Here is a 23,490-nt window from a genome sequence, read left to right on the forward strand (position 1 = left end):
ATTTCTTTTATGATCATAAGATCTTATACAATGTCATCCCTTTACAATCATTTGCTTTTTATATAATTTCTTCTCATTTCCTAACACTGCAAAATTAGATAGGCCTAATTTATTTTTCAATATCTTACTGCAGATTTATTCAATGTTAGCATAAAATGTGTAATTTCTAATAACAAGAAAGAAGCTGTAGAAATAGTTAAGTTTGGGTTTCAGCAGATGTGTGTGTATGTATGTGTGTGTGTGTGTGTGTGTGTGTGGTAAACAGGACAATTGAGGTACGGCTGCAAGAGGTATCCAAGGCAACCAGGTAACCACTTCAGCTCAGCAGTACAAAGAGATTTATAAATTAAAACTTAAATCATTAACATATTCTCTTCTGCTCCTGCTTATTGCCTGAATTTATTAAAGCCAGTCTAAACAGCCATACAGTTGTTTTCTGGGCTATAATTTGTGTCAGTGCATTACATAAATGTTGTCTATGCATTTATTATTGCTTATTAGTCTCACACATACACGCATTTTGGCTCTTAGTGACCTAACAGCGTCACAGGCAGGCGTTATGATTCATACTGATCTTGCCATTCATCATAATGACACTTCAACCGCACTGTCAAACTGCAGCACTGCAGGACCGTACTGCTTCCACACAGCATCTCCACAACCAACAGTGTGTGTGTGTGTGTGTGTGTGTGTGTTTGTGAGAGAGAGACAGAGAGAAAGAGAGAGAGAAAAGAAACGGAGCTTCAAAATCAGCTCCTGTTGGCTCTCCTGCACATGCAGTATGCTGTGTGATGCTATTTGGATAAACTGTTTGCATTTAATATAATAGTTCAATATAGTATATGGTAAATATAGCCTAATAGTTAAATATAAGCTACAATCATCTTCAACACCACAAATAGTAATACGAATACGAGTAATAATATTACATGAAATGCTGGATGGAAATGTTAAGATGCACATACATTCTAAACGTACACAAAAAATATATGTGCTCATTTGAGGCGGATAGTGTTTTTATCCAATAAGAAGATAATATGTGCATAAACTATGATGGAAACACATTTTACATAAATCCCGTGACCTGCTGACTGTGCCTCAATAGAGGATGTGATTGGACAACTGGACTCATCATAAGGAGTTGGTTGTAACATTTTTAATGAACTGTTACAACTATCCCCACCCCAAGCAGCCATAACATAGCTAACTGTTTCAGCATGTGGGTTTTTAGTTATGAATGCAAAGTATCAAATTAAACTAGAGAAACAGCTAGTTTAGGTTATGTAGGCTAAGTCAAATAATTGTATCTACAACACAATGATTGCTAGGCAAAAAGAGCCGAAAGAGCTATTCTGTATTGTAAGTCAAATGTGTCATGTAAAGAAAAGAGATTAATTCAAACTAAAGTCTCACACAGCCAGATCTATATTGTCTAATATATAGGCTACGTTAGAATCAAACTGTCATAAATGTGTAATTTTTGATTACCTCATATGTGGACATTATGCTGGTGAATTACAGAGCTGGTACTTGACTGCTGTCACTGTAATTAGTTTTGTAATTAAATTACAGTTAGCTACTGTAGCTGAAAATGCTAATGATTACAAAGGGGGGTTACATCTGAATATTTTCTCACACACACATACATATTTGATTGATTTCTTTACCAAATTGCATCGACAGCTCTAAAATATGATACACTAATGTTTCAGGAGTCAGTGTTTAGCTAGTTAATCAAAAACATTTCATTTATTACTCATAAGGCCTACTAGTTACTCCTTTCAAAAGTAATATTATCACATTTCTTATTACTTTCTGGCAACAGTAATTAGTTACACTGTTACATTAGCCCACTTTTCTTTCACACCCCACAAAAGTTGTAATTGCATATCTTTCCCACAAAATTCTTCTCAAATGTTACTAACAATATATTTCTGCGTCATCATTTCACCAAATTCCACCGGATCGCAGACAGTATTACAAACGCTCAATGGTGATTGATAGTGACAAGTAAAAGTGTTGTATTATTCTCAGTAAATGTGTAGCTTGATTGTATAGCTATAATTTCTCTGTTACACGATTACATTTCATGATATATTTTATCAAAAGAAATCACATAAGTTCATAAGAAAATGTTTCATTTTCTTTCATTATAGTAATAGAATTTATATTAGGATCAGAGGGATGTGAGTGGGCAAGTCATGTAATGCCAGAGTAAAGTAATGCCACAACTTACACATCGGTGTTCAGATAGTCTTTTCTCCTAACAAAGTCTATGTAAGCTTTTCCATATTCTAAGCTTGCCTGCTGCACTGGTGACTTCATGTGTCTGTGGAAGTCATGAAAATTATGAAATTAAATCTTGGAGTTATTAGATTGTTAGATTTCAAATCAGCAGGGGTTGAGACATCAAAAGTAACTAAGTAATGAGCTGTTTTATAACTGTAATATTAGTTAATTAATACTAGTTACTGCAAAAAGTAATATTATTACTGTAACTAGTTACTGCCAAACACTGTCAAGAGTTCAGGACACAGAATAGGATACATGCTTTTTCGATAACAGTTTTATTTCCTATTTGGGTTTATGATATGCTTTTCAGTTCAAAACAATTGGTAGAAATTTTAAAAAGCAATCAAATGTAATCAGTTACATGAATTTAATAAAATTAATTGATCTAATTGTAATCTTCTCCATTTTTATTTGACCCTCTACTCTAGCACTCTCTATTCTAATTCTATTCTTAAAAAAATACTAACACTAGTTTTTCTAATCATTTTGTATCCTATCTATTTGTTTTCTTTTCTATTATACAATTAACAAAAGCAAAAAAGCTCTAACACTAGCTTGCTTTATTCTTTTTCTATTCTGTTTTCATTATCATTGCTCTTTTGCTGATTTTGATTGCTTCCATTGTCCTCATTCGTAAGTCGCTTTGGATAAAAGCGTCTGCTAAATTATTAAATTTAAATGTAAATAGTTACACTAAGTATTACATTTTAAATTGGGCAACTTGTAATCTGTTACCTATTACATTTCCAAAGTAACCCTCCCAATACTGGCGTACTGTATATCGGCTGAATCACTTTCAGTCTCTTGTACTTTACATGTGCACGAGTGCGAGCACGAGCACGAGCAGTAAGTTGCTGGCAGCATTTTTAAATATATATTTAATATAAAAACACATTAAAAGCATAGTCTACTCAAAAAAGTTGTTTCAAACCTGTTTGAGTTTCTTCTGTGGAGCACAAAAAGAAGAAATTTTACAGAATGCTGGGAAACAAACAGGATATCCAATTTTTTTGTAATAAGATAATACTAAATTAAGTCCACGAAGAGTACTGTGAATCTGTGGTGTAACATAGACAGAACATTTTGGAATTAATTGAGAACACAAACTTTTCAGAGGTTTCTGCAATTTATTTTCCATTCCTCTAAACTGAACAGAAGGTACAGTTTTGAAAATCAAAAATAACACCTTTCACTTTCAAAGCAGTTCAGCTTCACACAGTTGGCAATTACAATGGTAACAAGAGTGTCTGCGTGTCATTATCTAGACACTCACAAACACACACCCATGCAAACGCTCTCACTCGCTCTCACACACACACATACACACAGAAGGGAATGTAGTAGGAGAGACAGTGGAATGCAGGACAGATTTCACACACTCTCCTTCTGACCTCTCCTCCCCAAAATGAACAGAAATACAAAAATAAACACCCTTAAAAAATTACAACTCATTTACAAACACCAAAGAAGGAAAAGAATAAAAACACAACAACAGGTAAAACAACAATATATCTGTCAAAGTTCTCCATGTTAAAAACAGGTTGCTTGGTTCAGTTTTGCATCCAGTAGAAGGTTACAGTGTGTGTGTTTGTGATGGGACCTAATGCTCAGTAAAGTGCATTTGATGCATCAGCAGACAGGAAGAGAGAGAAATTAATTTGGGTGCTAATGTGGCTCTGGGCCTTCCTAACACTGACAGATATGATCGAGCTACATGAACTTTACAACCTCCGCCGTAAACATCACACCTAAAAGACATTTAACATTGAAATAACATTTTGCTTCAGTTTATGCAAATGTAAATACATTCATAAATTACATGTGGGGTTAGGAGAATCAAGCTGAGAAACTAGAGAAGTCTGAAACCGATGAGCGTAACTCCTCATGTGAATAAACACGACCGTAGCCCAAAAACTAAACTCAAATGACGTTTCCATGCATGGGTATTTCCCTCTGAAAGTAGAGGCTGAGCGATGGCGTCTCACACGTACGTACACATTCCGCCGTCGTAAACTGGAATCCTCTCGCTTTCATGAATTCCTGATTGACTCCAGTTCCCATGGTTACGCTGCAGTTCTTAGGCCTATGTGTACTGGCCTTTAGAAGACCACACCCATCTGACCGAGAAAAACAGAAGCGGTACAAACCAGAGAAACACAAATGAAGTGGTAGAAAGAAAGAGCGCTCCATTCGCGACACATGCAGAAGTGTGTCTCAGAGCGACGCAAGACGTTTATTTTTCATTTTTTTCATGTTTGTCTGTTTTGATTTCCCACCCCTCAATAATTCACTTGGATATCATGCAATAGAGACGTGCAAAAAGATAACACCTAAATCCACAAAACACACTTTCATAAATGGCTGTGTTATGAATGCGTATAACATGTGTATGCCTACTCCATGCCGACCTACAGAGACAATATGACTTAAAAGCAGTGCGGAAGCCACAGGTCAAACGAATGCACAGGATGCCTATACTGAGTGTATTAAAACCATATGGATGCATAAAACAATTCATCTCTTAGTCTATGCAGCTATGGGGTCAAAACAATGCTAACATTGACCTATGTGTTTTTTTTTTCCCTTCGCTGATTATCTTTTCATTGGAACTAAAAGATATTGATTGATTGGCACTTGTTCAATGCTTCTAAATAAGTTATCGATATCTAATGTTTCATCACACACCTACATGTCGAGAAGCTGTGAAGGTCTAGTTTGGCACAGGTTGACTATTATTACTGCGTCTATGTAATTAATATTGATACACCTCGTTTATACCCCTGTCGAAAAAACGAGCACAATCCTAATCAACAGACCAGACATTTTTTTTTCCTCAACTAAAATATTTCTGTATATGTCACTTATCAAATAGCAGCATTTTTTAATTTTTTTAAACTTACGGTATTACAAAAAAGTACATGTAAACCTATTCATTCAAAATTTGTAGTAAATCCAAAGGCTCATACAACAGACATAACAAAACACAAAACTTGACAACATGCTACAATATTGCTTCCAATAGTTCTTTACATTTTAAGTCGATCTAAAATTATCAATGACGTAGATATGGACACCAGCACTCCAAAGAGAGCAACTCTAATGCACAAACAAATCGCAAAGCTAATCTTAACCAGGCTTGATTGGCACTTTCATCATCCACACGAGTATAACGGATAATCACACACTGAAACCAACAGCGCAAGACTGCATTTAGACCACAAACTAGAGGAACTACATCAAAATACACAAAGAACATGAGACGCGACGGATTCCACAGTTTCATTTTTAAAAAAATGAAGGAAAATGCAGAAATGATTTTCGATAGTTCTCAGAGAGAGGAGAGAGAACACAGAGCACAAACGACAGTGACGTCATCGTTTGAGTTTGAGGTGGCTTTCACATCCATCTCCCGAATGTTGTTTTTTTTTGTTTGTTTGTTTTTTTTTCTTACCCAGAGTTCTTGGGTTTACAAACCTCTACGTTCTCTCAGAGCACAGATTCCCTGTTCTAGCTAGCTTAAGGTAGAATACTGACTCAATCAGGCAGAGAGCACGAGAATCTGATCACATGTATTAATGTTAGACTATGTGGCGTATTAATCCAGAGGTACGGTGTTCACGACAGGGCAGAATACCCATCGGCCCCTGTGGAGACACACATCCCCTGCAATAAACACACACACACACAACACATCCGTGGCGACCGGCAGCCTGGAGGGGAAGAAAGCGAAAGTGGAAAGGAGAGACAACAGAAAGCTGGAAAAGTGAGCAAGACATGAGGGAAGAAAAAGAGGTAGTGCAAAGACAGAGGGACGACACAGAGAGAGTGAGAGACAGAATTAATCCTAATGTCATGAGTGTCAACAAGCTGTTTTTCTCCAAATATAAATGACATCTCCTTTTCTGTAATCAGATTACCCTCATATTGCTGCACCAAGTGCTTGTGCTTCTGAAACACAGTTTGATCTCCAAACAGTATTGAACAATAATTTATACTTGGAGAACCTGATGTCTCACGGCTGGTACTGAAACATAGTAAATAGTTCGGGAGTACATTAAGCGAATGGCATGTTAAATGGTATGTTGAACGGTATTTAAACAGCAATCATGAGAGATGTGAAAATGTTAATATTCCTCACAATTATGTAATGGATATAAATAGATTACTCTCTTGCCCTCTCTCTTTCCGTCTCTCTCTCTCTTCCCTCCTTTTTCTACGTTTCCACTTCCCCTCTAGCGAGTAGATTAGAGGGCTGGTAGTTGGAGGGAGATGATGAATGTCTTTTAGAGTGTGTATGTAGGTCAGCAGTAGATTGGACTGTGCAGTGTGGTTATATATAGAAGTCCAGGGTTCAAATGGAGATCTGCTAATTAATGACAGGCCTGGGCGCCGAGGGGGGGGGGGTCGTACCCTCGACGACCTCTGGTCTTGCGAAAGAGCAAGGTAAACTACAGGTAGACATTCCTACAGCGGAGCCTCGTGGCCCGTGTTCTTGTGCTCGCTCGGTTTCATTGCTTTATTCCGTCATGCCGTGTCTCAGTGGACGCGCTCTCGATGGTGTGAAATATGTACAGTACATTCCATAGTTGCGATGGCGTCAGGCCGCTGGATTCACAGTGTGGTTCAGAGACGATCACTCGCCCTGTACGGGAGCTCCTGCTTACTCTCCATGCAAGAGCCAATTGCTGGCAAGACCGAAAATGCTGTTAGCAGCAAATGTTTTGATGCAGTGTACAACTGTGGAATTAACTAATGAGTAGCTATCACCGGCTGTTGATCAGTGGAAAAGGTGGAGGGCTCGTGAAAGTCTCCAGCAATGCTTTAGAATGTTGGGCAAACGGAGCTGTGCGTCTGGCGCTACGGCCTGCAGTTTGGTTTCTCAAAGGAAGCAGAATTATGATCAGTTAGCCTGCCTCTCAGCGATGCTGCTTTACTGAAGAAGGCTGAAGGTCGACAGTCATTACAGTAGCATCCTCCGGCCTTCGAATGAGTTCAGACAGGTTACAAAAGCTGTGTCGTTTTAGTCTCTCGTTCACTACCTCAACCACACCTCCGCTGCCAGTCTGACACAAACAGGGATTAACTGCGACGTGAACGAGGTGGCATCTTTAATGCACCTAAGACTTTGCTGCACTGCATACAAACTGGAAATCTTTCTCCTTCTTCACAAACATGAGGTATGACAACCTGAGCTCCTTTCAAACGAAACAGGCACAGACATTGCCTGGCTCCTCCAATCAGAGGAAGAGGAGGAGTTAAGAGGTACATCTGTCTAAACAGGTCCAATTATTTTTCAAGTTCAGGATTCTAAGGACTTCAATTCCTTGGTAGAGTGTCCAAAGGTTTTCTGTAGTAAGAGTTAAAAGTCAATGAGACAAAACAGACAGCTTTTAAGATCCTACTGTGTGTCTCTGCTCTGGTGGGAATATCCACTCGTTCTCAGTCTCATGAGTAAATCGCAAAATGCCCCCAATAATTAATGAGGGCTCAGAAAAACTCTCCCATAAATACTAAAATCAGTAGATATGACAACAAAATGTGTTTTCTTATAGCACCAAAGTGGGATCCTGTGACTAAACTGCACTTGTATGTATGTGTATTACATTCCAGTTCTCTAATGCTGAGTATCTGAACTTAGACGTATGATGTCGGTCTCTGTCTGTCTGTGGCTGAAGGTTAGTTATCTACTCTCGACAGCATCTCAATTTGATACTCTATTTACATATAAAAACCCCAACAATATCAGGAAGTACTTATACATTCAGGTCAACCTGGAATCACAGGTTTGAGTAAATCTAAAAGAGACTGATTGTGAACTGACCATAATGGAGAATCACAGAGACTTTAGTAATGTAATGCAGATTGAAATTTTTCAGCAGGTGTTTGAGATTAAGTCTCAGATGAAAACAAATTGGGGGGAAACCAAGAGTACCTATGGAAATAGTTCATAGGTATCTTCCTTTTCATTTCAGGCCTACACTACAGTTGCGGAGACTGAATTTACGGATATCAAAATGGGGACTGCTTCGAACTCCAATCTCCTTGCTCAGGGTGTGGATTAGGTATGAACTAAACTGTGAGGGTTCTGCAATGGAAGCCAAAAATTGAAAATAGAATCCAAAAGACCCTGGCTAAGAGAGAAGAAGTGAGGTTTGATCTCCTCCTCCTCTGAGTGCCCCAGGGCACGATACTTGGACCTACACAACGTAACACAACTTTAAAAATACAGCAGAATTTCAGTCACAAAATATTACAATTCTCCCCAAACAGATTATCTATCCACAGTTCCATCAGATCTTTTTTCATTTGTTTTGTTATCTTCCTTATTTTGTGTTTAAATATTTGGACATGTTTCTCGCTCCATCCCATCCCGTTCTCCTTTGATTTCATTCATTCAGTCACCTCTTCATTCTCTCTGGTTTCCTTCACTTTCGTCGTTCCCCTCCCCACTCCTGTCCATCCCTAGCCCACCTTCTGAGGGTTGGTGGCACGGACGCCTTGCTCGTATGTGATTCGCTGGCTGATGAGATACTGGGCGGCCTGCGTTGCTGCCGGCGATCCTGTAATGGTCACCTTGCGATTGCGTGTGCCTGGAATGAACTCTCCCTTTTTGGAGATTTGAATTCGCGCACCTGTCAGCTCCTGATACTCCACGAGAGTCTTGCCGCCTTTTCCCAAGATGGCACCGACCAAGTTCTCTGGAACAGCGATCTCCACCACTTCCTTCCCACCTTCTCCCAGCTTCTCTGTGCCCAGCAGAGATGATGCCACCAGCGGGGATGAGGGATTCAGGTAACCGTTAGATGCCCCTGTGGCGGCCGCTAGGGAGCCCAGTGAGAAGCCCCCTAAGCTAGGTGCGGCAGGGTGACCGCCCCCTCCAGAGGCCTCACTGGCATATGTAGCAAGCAGATTGGCAGCAGCTGCCGCAGCTGGATTGGCGCTAGCCGCAACGGCAGCGAGCACCCCAGATGCAGCGGCCGGGTTGAGGCCAAGCCCCAGTGTATTGGTATTGTAGCCATAACTGGCCAGAGTGTTCAGAGCAGATGTAATGGTAAGCAGATCATTACCGGAAAGACTTGACATGGCGGTAGGGAACCCACCCATGCTCGCGAGACTCGCCTGGCCAAGGAGCGTGGAGGCTGTAGCTGCCGCTGCGGCGTTGGGTAACACCTCTGTAGAGTTGGCGAAGGGGGATCCAGTTGGGTTGGAGTTGGCCACGGGGCCTGTGATGTTGGAGTAACTGATATTGAGACAGCTGCTGCTCTGTGGGTCCTCCTGAATCTTCTGAACAATGATCTCCACGGCCTTGCGGTTTTGCTCTGGCTCCCCACTCACTGTCACGACACGCTCCTGCAGATTGATGCCCTCAGGCTTCTGAGAAAGCTGTACCCAGGCTCCTGACTGCTCCATCACAGCCTTAACTGTTGCCCCACCCTTACCGATGATGAGTCCTGCTGTGCTGTTGGGCACGATCAGTTTAGCCTGTGGAGGAGGGGGAGTGTCACTTTGATTGAGGAACAGAATTACATGCATGGAACTGCACACAGCCCCAAAAATAGATGCTGCATTAAGCTGAAGTGCGTCTATGCTGGTTATGTAGATGTTTGTTTTCTGTCCACACTTATACAGAAAAAAATGGTTGTTATATATTTCAAGAGGGCTGCATTTTCAATATGTAACCCTGTATGCTCATATATGCTTAAGACTGTATAATAGTGTGTGTGTGTGTGTGTCTGTGTAAGGTCTGGCTCTTAAGTCAGTGCTTATATCAGCCATTTGTTGATCCCCAGTCTTACATTGCAGCTGCTCTCTCTCTCACTCCCTCTCTGTTTCTCATTCTGCAAGGATCAAGCAGGTAAAAATAACCCACTGCTCTCACACTTTGCTGCCCCTCTCAGCCACTTTTTCCCTGGGGAACAACCACCAGCCTGCCCCTGCCCTCTGCCTCCTCTGGGCTGGTATATTTGCCTGTCTTCAGAGTTGCATATCACTGTCAGATAGCTGACAGTAAGTACATTTACATGCACTTTAGAAATTGATTTCAGTAAGACTAAAGCAATAATTCACCTTTCTAAATTGTCATGTAAACGCTCATGTACAGATAAAAACTGTGGCTTGACTTTGCAAAACTTAATTATACTCAATACTCAATTATATTCATGTAAATGTACTCACTGTCTGTGCTGTCATTCTGTAAGCTAACCAATCAAAATATAACAGATATTATGAGCTAAGCTGTGGTTTAGGGGAATGACTAATTTGTATGTTTAATTCTTAAACTGCAAAGTCTAATATGATTAACTCAACATCATACATTTAATGACTAAAAACTTCTACAACTGTTTGGATTTGGTGTGGTAGATCAACCTCACAAACTAACCTGTTTAACACGGTCAGGGTTAACAGTAGTCTGTGGCTGGAGAATGCTGACTGGTTCTGTCTTCTGACTGCTCTGAGGCATCTCACGAACTTTTTCAGCGATGAAGTTATGGACTGCATTCAGAGCTTCCACCGTACCCTGAATCAAACAAACACGCTCTGTCGTACCTGACCAAACACACACAAAAGAAAAAACAATGTTAGCATATAGAGTTTGCATGCAAAATTTAAAAATGCCAAATATGTAAATACATAAAATTAAATTATGTATAATGCATCAACATATACTGTATGCATATTACACTACCTACAAACAAAGTTTGGGGTTTGTATGATTTTCCAATGTTTTTGAAATAAGTCTCGGTAACACTTTAGAATACTGATCCTTTGTTAATGAATAACTATACAGGAAAAAGTCACTAATGCACTATTAACATTGTAGTAACTACTATTACCTAACAAGAAACTATGATTATTGATTTAGTAAATAATAGCGCTCAGTTGAAACTGGTAGTTCACTATTAGCTAATCAATAACTACAATTTTGTTAATATATCCTGGAGAAATACTAAGAACTACTGTATACAGGTTCATAATTACTGTGAATTATGCATAATGTATAATTAATTCTAAAATGAAGATCACGGTAACCCACTAGTAATGACTCAATAATTAGAAAGGAACTACTAACTACTTGGATCAGTATTCTAAAGTGAAAAGCATCATAACTCCCTAATATTGACTGACGTCATTTTAAGCTTTTGAGATATGTGTAAGGTTTTGGATAGTAATTACTCAAGTGTTACTACATCCTTCTGAAGAAACTACTAATTATTTGGATCAGATTATAAAGTGAAGATCACGGTAACCCACTAGTAATGATTTAAGTGTTACCAAATCTAGCAAAATGAATTACTAACCAGGACCTTACAAAAACCTTAAAAGTTTACAATCACTTCAATAATTACTAGGGAGTTATCACGATCTTCACTTTAGAATACTGATCCAAAAAATAATAATTGCTTTAGAAGGATGTAGTAACACCTGAATAATTACTATCCAATACTGTACAAAACTCTCAAAAGCTAACAATGATTTCAGTCGTTACTAGGGAGTTATCATGATCTTCACTTTAGAATACTGATCCAAATAATTAGTAATTTCTTCTGAAGAATTTAGTAATACTTGAGTCATTACTAGTGGGTTACCATGACCTTTACTTTAGAATGAATTATACATTATGTATTATTCATATTAATTATGAACCTGTATACAGTACAGTAGTTCTTAGGGAGGTATGAAAAAATAGTAGTTACTGATTATCTAATAGTGAACTACCACATTCGACTAAGCACTATTACTTATTAATTCATTAATCAGTTTCTTGTTAGTTACTAGAGTGCTAATATTGCGTTACTCATGTGTTCTTGTGTAGTTATTCTATTAATGATGGAACAGTATTCTAAAGCGTTACCGAAGTCTCTTAGGTTCACCAAGGCAGCATTTATTTGATGAAAAATAGAGTAAAATTAGTAGTTTTGTAAAATATTATTACAGTTTAAAACAACTGTTTTCTATTTGAATACACTTTAAATTTATAAATTTTAAATGGTTAAAATTGTCACATTTAAATTTTTCAGCAGCCATTACTCTGGCCGTCAGTATCACATGATCCTTCAGAAATGATTTTAATATGCTGATTTTGGTGAGCATTTCTTCTTATCAATTACATTTCTGAATTTGGCAGACACTTTTGTCCAGAGCAACTTGAAACTTAACAAAGCTGTGTTCAAGGTGTATATTTTATCATATTATGAATTTCCTGGAAGCTGAGCCCATGACCTTGGAGCTGTAAGCACCATGCTGTACTGTTTGAGCTATATATTTAAGGTCGTGGAAACACACATTACATTTTCAAAAAAGCTATTCCTCTTTTCTGTATAAATGCATGTATCAGAAAGAATGAAAAGGGCTGATGTAACAGGAAATAAACTGATGAATTTATAGCTGGATGATGTAATTCCTTCTGAATGCCAGAATTCTGAACCCGTGGGACCAGCCAAATAAATGTCCAGGACACACACACACACACACACACACACACACACACTATCTACTAATCTTTGGCATATCACTGTCCTGAAGTGCTTGACCTATCTGGAATACTGCTGTAACTGTGAGAACCCAAAGAACACACGCTTGGCTAGACCTGTTTTACCATGACCAGCAAAGTCTACAATGAATTATTCTTACACAGTCTTCTGCACATTGTGTTGACCTGAATTCAAGTTAGGATTTGTTTAGTCTTGTGGTGGAAAGTATCATTTGATGTCATGATCATCTTCCATTTCATTTGGAGGTAGAGAGCTGTGGGAAGCGAAGGCATGTAGGTTGTTGGTAGTCTGTGTTTGTTTCCGGGCAACAGTGCAGAGATATAGCCGCACATGTGTGTTTGCTCCACCACACATGCATACTTGACCAAGTGTTTGTTCCTCGGCTGTGATTTTATTTTTATTTTTGTTGTTACCACTAGATATCACACACTTATTCGCATCTGAAACAGCACAACGCGCACACACTGAAGCAACAAATTCTCCCCCAGTTCCAACATTTGCTCTTCAAGATGTCAAAGGCTTACAAATAAAACATGCTCCAATAAAAAATGCAGAAGAGAGAGTGTGTGTGTGTGTGTGTGTGTGTGTGTGTGTGTTGGATTAATTTCAGTCCTTCTCTTGTTCAGGAGGTGTGTTTTGTGGTAAACGTCTGCAGTTAAATGAGTTTTAGGAAAAGACTGAATTGTAATTTACATGTGTGACAGGCTACAGTGTGTGTGTGGTAAAACACGCTGGCGTAAATATATTTATAGCTCTCTTGCGAGCCAGAGAGAGTTTAAATGTTTCTCTTTCAATGTCTCATAAGATAAACGAGGTCTGAAAGAGAAGCTGTTATTATATCAGAGACCAAAATGATTGAGAATGTGCTGGTGTTTGTGCCAGAGCAGCACTGCTTGTTGTACCAAGGGTTTGGCAAAATTCATAATCAAAGAATTGACTTCCTTTCAATTTATGAGTTGGAATTTGAATGTAATTAAACTGGTCACAGCACACAGGAAGTTGAATTTGAATTGAAATGACAGGAAGAGGAATTTATTAATTACTATTTTTATTTAAGAAGTTCCTCGCAGGTAAAATAAATCATATTTCAAACTTCATTGCTAAAATAAATTGTAACAAATTTAATAAAAAAAAAATTCAAGTCAAAAGAAAAAACTTTTGTCAAGGCAAAATGCAAACTTTGCTTTTTATATCAGAGTTATAACAGTTACATCAGATTTTCTTGTAAATAAGTTGAATTAAAATCAATAGAAATTAAAATAGCAATTTTGCATCCTGTTTGCTACCTCAGTTCAAATTTAGGATTCATTTCAAATTCAGGAAATGGAACTTGAATAGTGCACAACCCTGATTGTACTATATATTACTTTGTGTGCTACTATGACGTTGTGCTCTTATGATAAACGCACTGAAAATAAATGTTCAGTTTAATTGAAATCTGTAAAATATTGTAAAAATGGTGGAATGATGAAAGGTGAATTTGCAGGACAATAAAACTGCACAAGCAAATGAGAAGACGAGCGAGAATGTGTGTTTGTGTGTGTTAGTAGGGTAAGTAAGGGTGAAAGGCAAACAGGTGGTCTCAGGATAGTTTTAGTTGTAACGGGTGTGTTTAATGAATGAAAACATAGCTATTCACAGACAAATTATGCTCACAATATTCAGCTGTACGCTTCACAGCTGCGACACACACACACACACACTTTCACTCTCTCTTTCTCACATATTTTCTCTCCCCATGGGCAGTTTCCACTGTCATTCTCTGCCGATTTTATTTTTTACGCTACAACATAAAGCAGTTTCTTAATGGCACATGGTGGAAAAGATACTATAGTCAATGACACAAACAGGCCAACATCTGTAAACGGCCTCATTCACATTAATCCCTCCGTCAGATCTTCTGTGTAATATTCAAAATGTACAAGCTTGTTGTTTTCTAGTATTCTAGATTTTCAGCTTGCAAAAATCTACTGGTGTTAAAAAACGTTTATCAGTGGGACTGAATATTGCATAAAAATGCAGATTTAAAACTCTTATCCTTCATTCCTTAAAATAAAGACTCCAGTTATGACCAAAAATATTGTTACAGATTGAACCTCAAACATTTTTTAATCTCTGAAAATCCAGTGTAAAATTGTTACTGATACTTTGAATGATCCAAGAGTGCTTAGTGTGAAAGAGATTTATGCATGGCACCATTAACTCCGCCATCTGTTGCACAGTAAATAAAATGATTTAACTGTGAGGATTTATAACACAGATCTAATAACATAAATTATAAATAGATGAGGTAAAGTGAACTGTTTCAATTTTTAAAAAAAAGCAAAAAACAATATGTGCTAAGCTCTGAAATAAGTAATGTTCATCATTATTTAAGTCAGATAGAAAATTTGATTCATACCTGGGTAGAAGTCCTTAGACTTGGACAGTTTGATGGTGGCTCCAGTCTCTTTCTGAAGCTGGACGATGGTTTGCCCCCCTTTACCGATGATTGAACCAGCGGCATAGCTGGGAATCAACACCTTCAGGAAATATTCACCCTCCTCTGCATATGCACACACAAAAAACAAACAAACACAATGTTAGAGATAAAAGCATCTCAATTTTAATATTTTTTTTTAGAAATCAAAAATATGTCAAATGCTCTATTTCCATTGGAAGAATGTAAACAGCATCGCAGAAAGGTCTGAGGTGTACATTCACTGTATATAACAGTTAATAATTATAAATTTATTTTACAGCGCTGTTCCACATGTACATACTTGTTATAGCGATTACAATAACTGGGTAATAACTATGTACTAACCCTGAACCACTAATCCTTATCTTAACCCATGTAGTAACCTTACATTACCCATTCATTCCTTAGGTAAGTACATTGTACATACAAAATAAAGTACAGCCATAATACTGTTTAAATATAATTGAATATTCCTTTTTGTTTTATGCAATTTGTAGTCATGTTTAATTCAGAGGATTTTTGGGATGTGTTACACATTTCTGTAAAACTGTAGTAAGATTATGTAACAGTTTGAAAACCTAAAGCCAACCAGAGGCCACATGAATGCACCATCATTACCTCACTACGGCTCCTCCTTTTGAAACAATATACAAACTAAACATGAAAAGTAACGTCTGGTTCTTTTGTTCACCTTTTTCATTTCTCTATATTACTTTCTTCACTTTTTCTCACTCTCTTTCTCTCCCTGATGAGTTCCTACTGATTCTGCCTCTGTCCCACTTTTTCCCCATGCAGAGATAAAGTGACCTGCTTTGGGTTGGTAGAGGTCTAAATTTAACCAAACTATCTCTGTGTGTTTTGTGTCCTTCACTATCTTCTTTGCCATCTCTCTCTCTCACACACACACAAATGATCGGCCAGCCGACGATCCGCTCAGATGCTCAGCATGGAGGTTCAGTGTCACAGTCAGAAGTTGAGGTTTAAGTGAGAGTGTGTGGCGGGTAGTGTGTAGGCAGTCTGTAGCGCTGCACTATACTGAGGCCGTGGGCTTGTGGGTAATTGCCTGGAAGGCTGTTCAGGCAGGAGCATATGGATGCTAAATCCTCAGATTTGTCCTGAAGAACCCAGCCAACAGCGCATAAGTCACTCAGAGGTTCCCGGGGGAACGAGGCTTCCCTCTCCAACCACAATATTACACATCCTAAAGACAACATATGGCCCAAAGTCCATTGCTAAAGCAAGGGAAGAACCAAAAGGTGATCACAACACCTAAAAAATATATATATCTTTTTACATGAGAGTCGTCAAACTCCCTCACCACTAAACATGCAAATATAATCCATCATGACATCATAACGCTCAAGTCATGTTGAATACCTGATATACCCCTCTAAAATGTTACTGGTGGCATAGCTAAAACTAATCAATAACTGTTTTAATTTGATTTGCAGCTAAGACGGCATTTCATATTTTCAGTACATTCGTGTATTATGTGACAAAATGGAAGTAGGTACAAAAGTACATTGTACTTATGTACTATATCAGTGTCTTTCAGAGATTGTAGTAAATCCAAGAGATAAGATGGGTTTCGCAGACTCAAATGCCCCCAATCTCCAGCAGCTGACCCTTTACCACTGCAGAGAGGAGGAGTGAGAGTCAGAGATACAAGGAGAGAGAGAGAGAGAGAGACTGCAGGATAAGCGCAAACACGCTAATAATAAATAGAAAACATGCATAGGATGAGAAAAATATAGAAGTAGAAGCTAGGATGAGAATGATTTGTTAGGAAGGAAGAAAGGAATATTCAACCAGAAGGAAAAGACTATTCCAGAGAGTGATAGAGGAAAACAGCGACTAGGAGGGGAGAGGACAGATGAGGAGAAGAGGAGAGGGGAGGGGCAGCAGGGAGAAGGTGAAAATATTATGGTCTCTAAGCAACTCTGATTGACTCTCCTGTGGGAACGTTTGATATATTCTAAATAACACCAAAGACCACTACATGCCTTATACGTCACCGCTTCCACCTGTACACTAATGCTGGCGTGAATCATTCAGTAGTGAGCGACGTATGCAGTTCCTCCAGAAATGCAGCACACACTCTCACAATCGGAAGGCCAGTCCGGTCAATACGTGATCAATCGTCCTATCCAGACAATCCCATTAATACCAGAAAATCGGGGAAATACAGAGAAACATAATTGTCAGCCCAGGCATATACAATCAAGCCAAGAGTGGGAGGGCCAGTTACTAGATGGCACCAGGATCAAAGCGAACATTAGCTTCAGTTGTAATACATTATCTAGTCTAACAGGAACACAAAAAACAGGGGAGAAAGAGGAGAAAAAAAGAAGGAAAGAATGAAGCAAGCTCACACGCAGTATAGCTCGCTTAAGCGCAGCTGAACGTGCAATGCACAGTTACAAAGATACCCGAGCAGAATTTAAATTGAAAAGACAATTCGAGAAAACCCCAATCACTCACGTTTCCATATGTTCCTATAGAAATGCATGAAACTGTGGAAAACAGTTGAATAAAAACTGTATTCCCGTCTCTGTTTTACAGCTCTAAAAGCTGTAATCTGCAGCATTGCTATTCTTTTGTTCATCCCTCTCTTTTCACTCTCCCTGACTGACTGGCTTTGCTCTGTGCTCAGTCACTCTAGAGAAAATCATTTGTTAAATGAATATGTGCAAATGTCAGAGGGTGAGAGATTTATTATTCTCTGCACTGGGACTGACCTCAGGGTTTCTCAATAAAACACGCACAGCGTATGACAAATGCTTCACCTTGTGACGATGTCATACACAAACGCTCACACAAGGACACTAGCTCCCTTCGTAGGGGCCTCGAGAGGGGCTAGTGGATACAACTGTTATCTGGACGGAGCCTTGCAGAGCAGTTCAATCTGTACCTGTCCTCTGCAGCGCTCCAGGTGCGCAGTGGGATATGCATTACATCATTGCCTCACCCGACTCAATGCTCCCTGCCACGCACACACATGACTGACAGGTAATGACAGGATTCTAGTCCACGATGCTCGCTGCAGCCGAGCAAACACACACACACACAGCTGGGCAGATCCCAATCTTATCAATGACCAGTCTGTTAAAGGGAAGGGTGCGAGTGTGAATGGAATGAATGCAGACACTGTTAGAGGGACTGTTTAATGAGGGCAGTTTGCAACGAACGGAGGAAGAGGACAGGACGCAGTGGACACACGCTCAGGAATCCATGATGGAGGTTTTTGAAGAGCGCAGCCGGAGGGGAGATAAGGAAAGAGTGAGCGAGTTTATAAGAAAGGAAAAGTAAGAGAAAGGGCAATTAGGGCTCTTGCGATCACTGAAGTACGCTGCACCAGCGCACCACAGCGTCGCAGGAAAGCAAACCTCCGGCAGCAGTTTTTTTTTTACAGAACCGCGGCGTGGGGACCGTTTGACCTTGGCCGACGAGGAACGAAAACTTCACTCTCTCCATCGCGGCCGCCTCACAATTGTTTCCAAGACAACTCGGAGGTGGCAATCCGAAGGCGCAAAGATCCAGCGGGAAGATCGGCTGCCGCTTACCTGTTGTTAAATGGAAAACCTAGGGCACATTCTCATGTAGCAGTGATTTGAGAATGGCAAGCGCTTTGGGAGCGTTCCTCACCCATGCGCTATTGCTTGCGGCGATGATGTAAGGAAAGCTGGTGTAACAGGTTTTCAGCAGTGAGTGTCTGAGTAAATAATACAATCTGTTGCTGCTGTTTGCCAGTAAGCCATACTTACACAGCCGCTAACGCAGTCAGACGGTTATGGGCTCAAACCTATGATTGCACACAGCACATAGAGTGTGAACAGAATGTCATGCAAACACACAGAGGGAGTGGGTCCAGAGGGATTGTATTGTTAAAACCCCCCCACCCCCATGCCACACACAGACACACACTCTGCATGTGAAAAGGAGGGCCTGTCCTAGGCACACTGCAAGGACAAGCAAGCCTCTCCTTCTCACAGAATGAATGAAGAGATGCCAACGGAGGACGGGAAAAGAAAGGGTGAAAGAAGGAAAGACGCAAAGCAAAACGGTCAACTCGTCCACACACGCATTCAACAAGTCAACAAAAGGGGACAGAATCTCTTACCCATTCTGCTGTAGCGTGCTGGAGGTGGGGTTCAGATAGCCATGGACGCCGAGAGGCTGGACCGGTGAGCGATGCCCGACAGCAGGCTGATCATAGGAGCTCTGCCACCGTCAAGGAATGTGGCCAGTCAACCTTTTTCCCCAGGTTCGTATCCGAGAGGGGGACAACGTCAGTGCATCCTCCCCTCCATACCCGCAGTCAGCCCCCGTCTCTCTCTCTTGCTCTCTCTCCCTCAATTTCCCTCTCTCTCTCTCTTTCTCTGATTGTGTGTGATGGCAATGCAATTGCCGTGTGCCGTGTGTGAGTGTGTGTGTGAGCGTGTGTGTGTGTATGTGTGTGAGTGAGTGTTTGAAAAGGAGAGGCTTGGTATTGTTCAGGCAGAGGCGGACTGACGGGGGGAATCTTCCTACTGCATCACCCTCTGCTTTCTTTCTCATCCATATTCAGCGAGAGCTCCAGCCTTGTGCTGCATTTTACAGAGAGGCACCTAGCGTGTCCAATCACCCCGCACCCCTCCCCAGCGTCACACACACACACGCTCGCACATACACACCAAGGCTTTCTTTCTTGTCACCCCCCCCCTCGCCACTTTGACGCAGCACTATAAAAGACGTAGCGCCTTGCTCACGTTTGGGTGAAATATGAAAAGGTAGGATGGAGGGAGGCTGCGGAGGGAGAGAAAGAGAAAACGAAAGAGAATAAGTGAAAGAAAGTGCGAGGGAGTGACCTTGCGCGAACGGAGAGGAGGTATAGAGTGAAAGTGGGGAGGCGGTGGGCTCCTTGGACGGCCATGTTGGAAACACAGCAAGAGAGAGATTTTTGAAAATGGCAGAAAGGATCTGCCGCAGAGCGCCAAGGGGCCGGCCAACTAAATTACTGCCTATAAATCCAAAGTCGCTATACCCAACCAGCGTGTGCGGGCGTACATGGCAGGGGGAGGGCTATGAGCCTGGTCCCAGGGTCATACTTCATTTGCATAGTAGCTTTTTTCAGCTGAGCTTGACAATTCTCTACATATCCATACTAGGTATATCAACGCGCTCTACTGGGTGTCTCAGATGCAGCATGCAGAAGTATGGATGCTTCTGTTCAGGCAAACCGATCACGTTCAACACATCCACTGGACATTCTAGAATACATGAGCCTCTCTTTCTCTCTAACTAGCCCCTCCTTTCTCCACCACCTGCCCAATTCACAGTCAACTCACGTCACCACACACTGCAAGGGCACCTGTGTCCTTCTCTTGCTTGCTTTCACTCTCTCTCGCGCGCACCTTTTGATCTAATACAGAACCACACAAAAACACCAACACAAATAGCTCTGCCAAAACCTCCATTAGCAACATTAACATGCCATTTCAACTGCGACTGGTAAGAGGCCACACACACACACACACACACAAACACACACACACACACACACACACACACTAAGTAACTAACTCTGTGCGCACTGGTGAAATTAGCATCAGCAATCAATGATTGTTTACAAAAGAGAGGGTTTAAAGAGGATCTCCATCACTGACCGTCCTCTTCGTCGCTCGCTTCAGGTCAAAGGTCATGCAAGGGGGAAGGGTTCATTCATGATAGGATTATGTCTTAATTAACAAAGCTAGATAGTTGAACAGAATGAATGATGATCTGAACTGCTAATGAACAAAGAAATAAATATCTTACTGAGTAAATAAAAGACTAATCTCTAAACTGTGCTCAATGAGATGCTTTGACAAAAGCTGTCATACACACTAGTAAAAATGTTCATCACTACAACAGGCTCTTTCTTTCCCCCCATTTAAATTGTCGTAATCTTTTCAATAATTTCTACTCAATTTCAAACTCAAAATATGAGTTTTCAGAGCTCAATTTTCTGCATCAGTAGTGGTTAAATTCAAAGTAGTTTAATATTGCAGTGAATGTATCACTGCAGGTTGTAAGCTCTGCATTGATTTGATTTGATTTGAGATTTAAGTCAGCAATTACCCTAAATTTTATACAGTGCATAATAGGACTTCAGCTAGCCTTATGTTTATTAATGTTTACTAATAATAAACTAAAAAGCTAAGACACTATACAGTCTTTACAGGATTTGTATGATTTTTTTATTATATGGCCTAACTTGTCACACTATTTAGCCTAATGCTGCTACTTGAACTACTATGTTGTACCAATTAATTTCTACAAAGCATACTGCAGTATCTTAATCAAAATATCCATGTTAATTATCTACACAAATAGCGAGTACTAATTAGTAAATCTGCTAATTAATAACATTGGTTTATAGTTCAATTGTCTGTATATATAGTTCACTTGTAAAAAGATTTAGAAGTCGAGTCCTCCACGAATTAAACGCATAAAATTTGCCTAACCACAACCCTAAAAACCAACCCTATATAGACTAACACATTCGGCTCACCTCATTAGTTCTGAACAATGAAACACAAACTGTGCATAATCTATCAAACGGTGTGTGTGTGTCCGGGTGATAAAACAGTCTCTGGACAGCTGCAGCGGGGCTCTACAGCGGCAACTGCCGCCCCCTGAGCACACTCACAGAAATGTTTACACACGACGTGACTTTCTTTTCGCTTCTCTCCAATCCAAAAGATCCAAATACGCACGAACACAATAAAAGAAGCGCTCTAGAACAGAACTTTATCACGTGACTTTCTCAGCTATTATTTAAAGAGCAATGACTCAGACCACAGTCTTCAGATACATGCTATGGATCAGAATCTGAACCGGACACAAAATCCTGCCTAGAAACTGAGCATAGCCTAGGCCACTATATATACTAACTTACGTGCATTTAAAAGACTTATTATATAACGAAAATTAATAGCGGTTTTGTTTTAAGCACAAACTAGTGATTTACATTACCAGAAACAGCCTTAAGGAAACTTTTTTGTAAATCAAGACGGAGCCTAATGCTCTTTTGGATATGTATTATGAGCTCCACACGACGCTATAGAGGGGAATTCAGTCTATTGTTTGCACTGGAGTCTGTTACTGCATATGAATAGGGGATTAAACTACAGCAGCATGCGCGCTTGCTCCCTTTCATTCATTTTCTGCTCAGTTTAACTTCAGTCCCTGAGGGACTTCCACCGCCACACTGCACATCACCCCATCGGGTCATACAGGGTCAGGCTGGACACATGCGACCCGTTTTAACTGTATAAGGTATTAATGGTCTGTAACCCTGATGTAGCATTTAATTTTACAGGTGCTTAAAACTGCCACTTTATAAACTAAATAAATAAATAAATAATTCGATGGACAAATCTCTCAAACCCAACTTTCTGAACCCCCGCAGAGTTAAAGAGCAGATATTAAACTGGAGCAGGCACGCGACTCGAGCATACCGGACTTATTTGGAGCAGCAGGCCCGAGCGCTGCCCGATTTTACCTCCGGTGTTGGAGCGCTTGGTGCGGCTCGCCTCAGTCGGTGTTTCCAGGGGTCGTTTTCGGGAATCGGAGAGATCTGGGTCCATGTGTGGCGACTGTGAGAGGTGCTGAGGAGTAGAGAAGATCCCGTTCTGCTGAACTGCCCCGCCAGCCATCATTTTGTCACCGAAAAAGCACATAAAAACCGGCCAGCGTCTCCTGTCCGAGCAGTCCGTGTGTTTCTTTGCGCTTTAAATGTCATAAAAATGCCATGCTGCGTCCGTTTCTGCCTCGCGGTCCACTGTTTCCCGCGGGGAGAAGAGGCGCATTAAAGCTCTAAATATAAAAATCCATTCAGTGAAGTCTATTCATTAGCGCGCACCAGACACTTGAGACGTGTGTTTATTGAGCCCTCACGCACACGCGCAGCGCCCTCTCCAAAAAGATCTTCGCAACCATTGCCTGACAAACTACGAAAAGATAAACAAACCAAGATTAACTCTCAGAACAAAAAGACGATATTGTTTCACTGGCCCTTTTTCGGTGTCCGCGGGGTTTGGGTATATTGTGTTGCTGTTGACGGTGTCAGTCCGTTTGTTTTGTTGTGTAAAGCAGAAGATTTTGTTTGAGATGCGGGAGTCTTGGCCAGCGCGCGGCAGCGGCTGCTCGGGTGACAGAGCTCTCGCGCAGCATCCCTGGACCAATTGTGAGCCAGAGCGCCAGAGCTCTCCTGACGTCACT

The 23,490-nt window shown here is 40.5% G+C and overlaps 1 protein-coding gene across 1 annotated transcript; it reads right to left on the reverse strand.

Annotated features, from left to right (window-relative positions):
* Window positions 1-8,628: 8,628 nt before the first annotated feature.
* On the reverse strand, window positions 8,629-23,444 carry LOC306870529 (RNA-binding protein Nova-1-like). Its single transcript, XM_079417836.1, has 4 exons — window positions 22,772-23,444; window positions 15,187-15,330; window positions 10,673-10,839; window positions 8,629-9,774 (listed from the first exon to the last, which is right to left on the reverse strand). The coding sequence occupies exons 1-4, from the start codon at window positions 22,947-22,949 to the stop codon at window positions 8,755-8,757; spliced, it is 1,509 nt and encodes a 502-aa protein (XP_079273962.1). The 5' UTR covers window positions 22,950-23,444; the 3' UTR covers window positions 8,629-8,754.
* Between the last annotated feature and the right edge of the window lie 46 nt (window positions 23,445-23,490).

The sequence above is a fragment of the Barbus barbus genome, assembly GCF_936440315.1.
Source record: "Barbus barbus genome assembly, chromosome: 5".
Taxonomy (NCBI): domain Eukaryota; kingdom Metazoa; phylum Chordata; class Actinopteri; order Cypriniformes; family Cyprinidae; genus Barbus; species Barbus barbus.

Coding starts and splice junctions, on each gene's coding strand:
- LOC306870529 (XM_079417836.1), bottom strand. CDS start 22,949: ATGTGCTTTTTCGGTGACAAAATGATGGCTGGCGGGGCAGTTCAGCAG. Junction 15,331..22,771: donor CAAGCGCTCCAACACCGGAG/GTAAAATCGGGC, acceptor GTGCATATGCAG/AGGAGGGTGAATATTTCCTG. Junction 9,775..10,672: donor ACCCTGACCGTGTTAAACAG/GTTAGTTTGTGA, acceptor CCTCCTCCACAG/GCTAAACTGATCGTGCCCAA.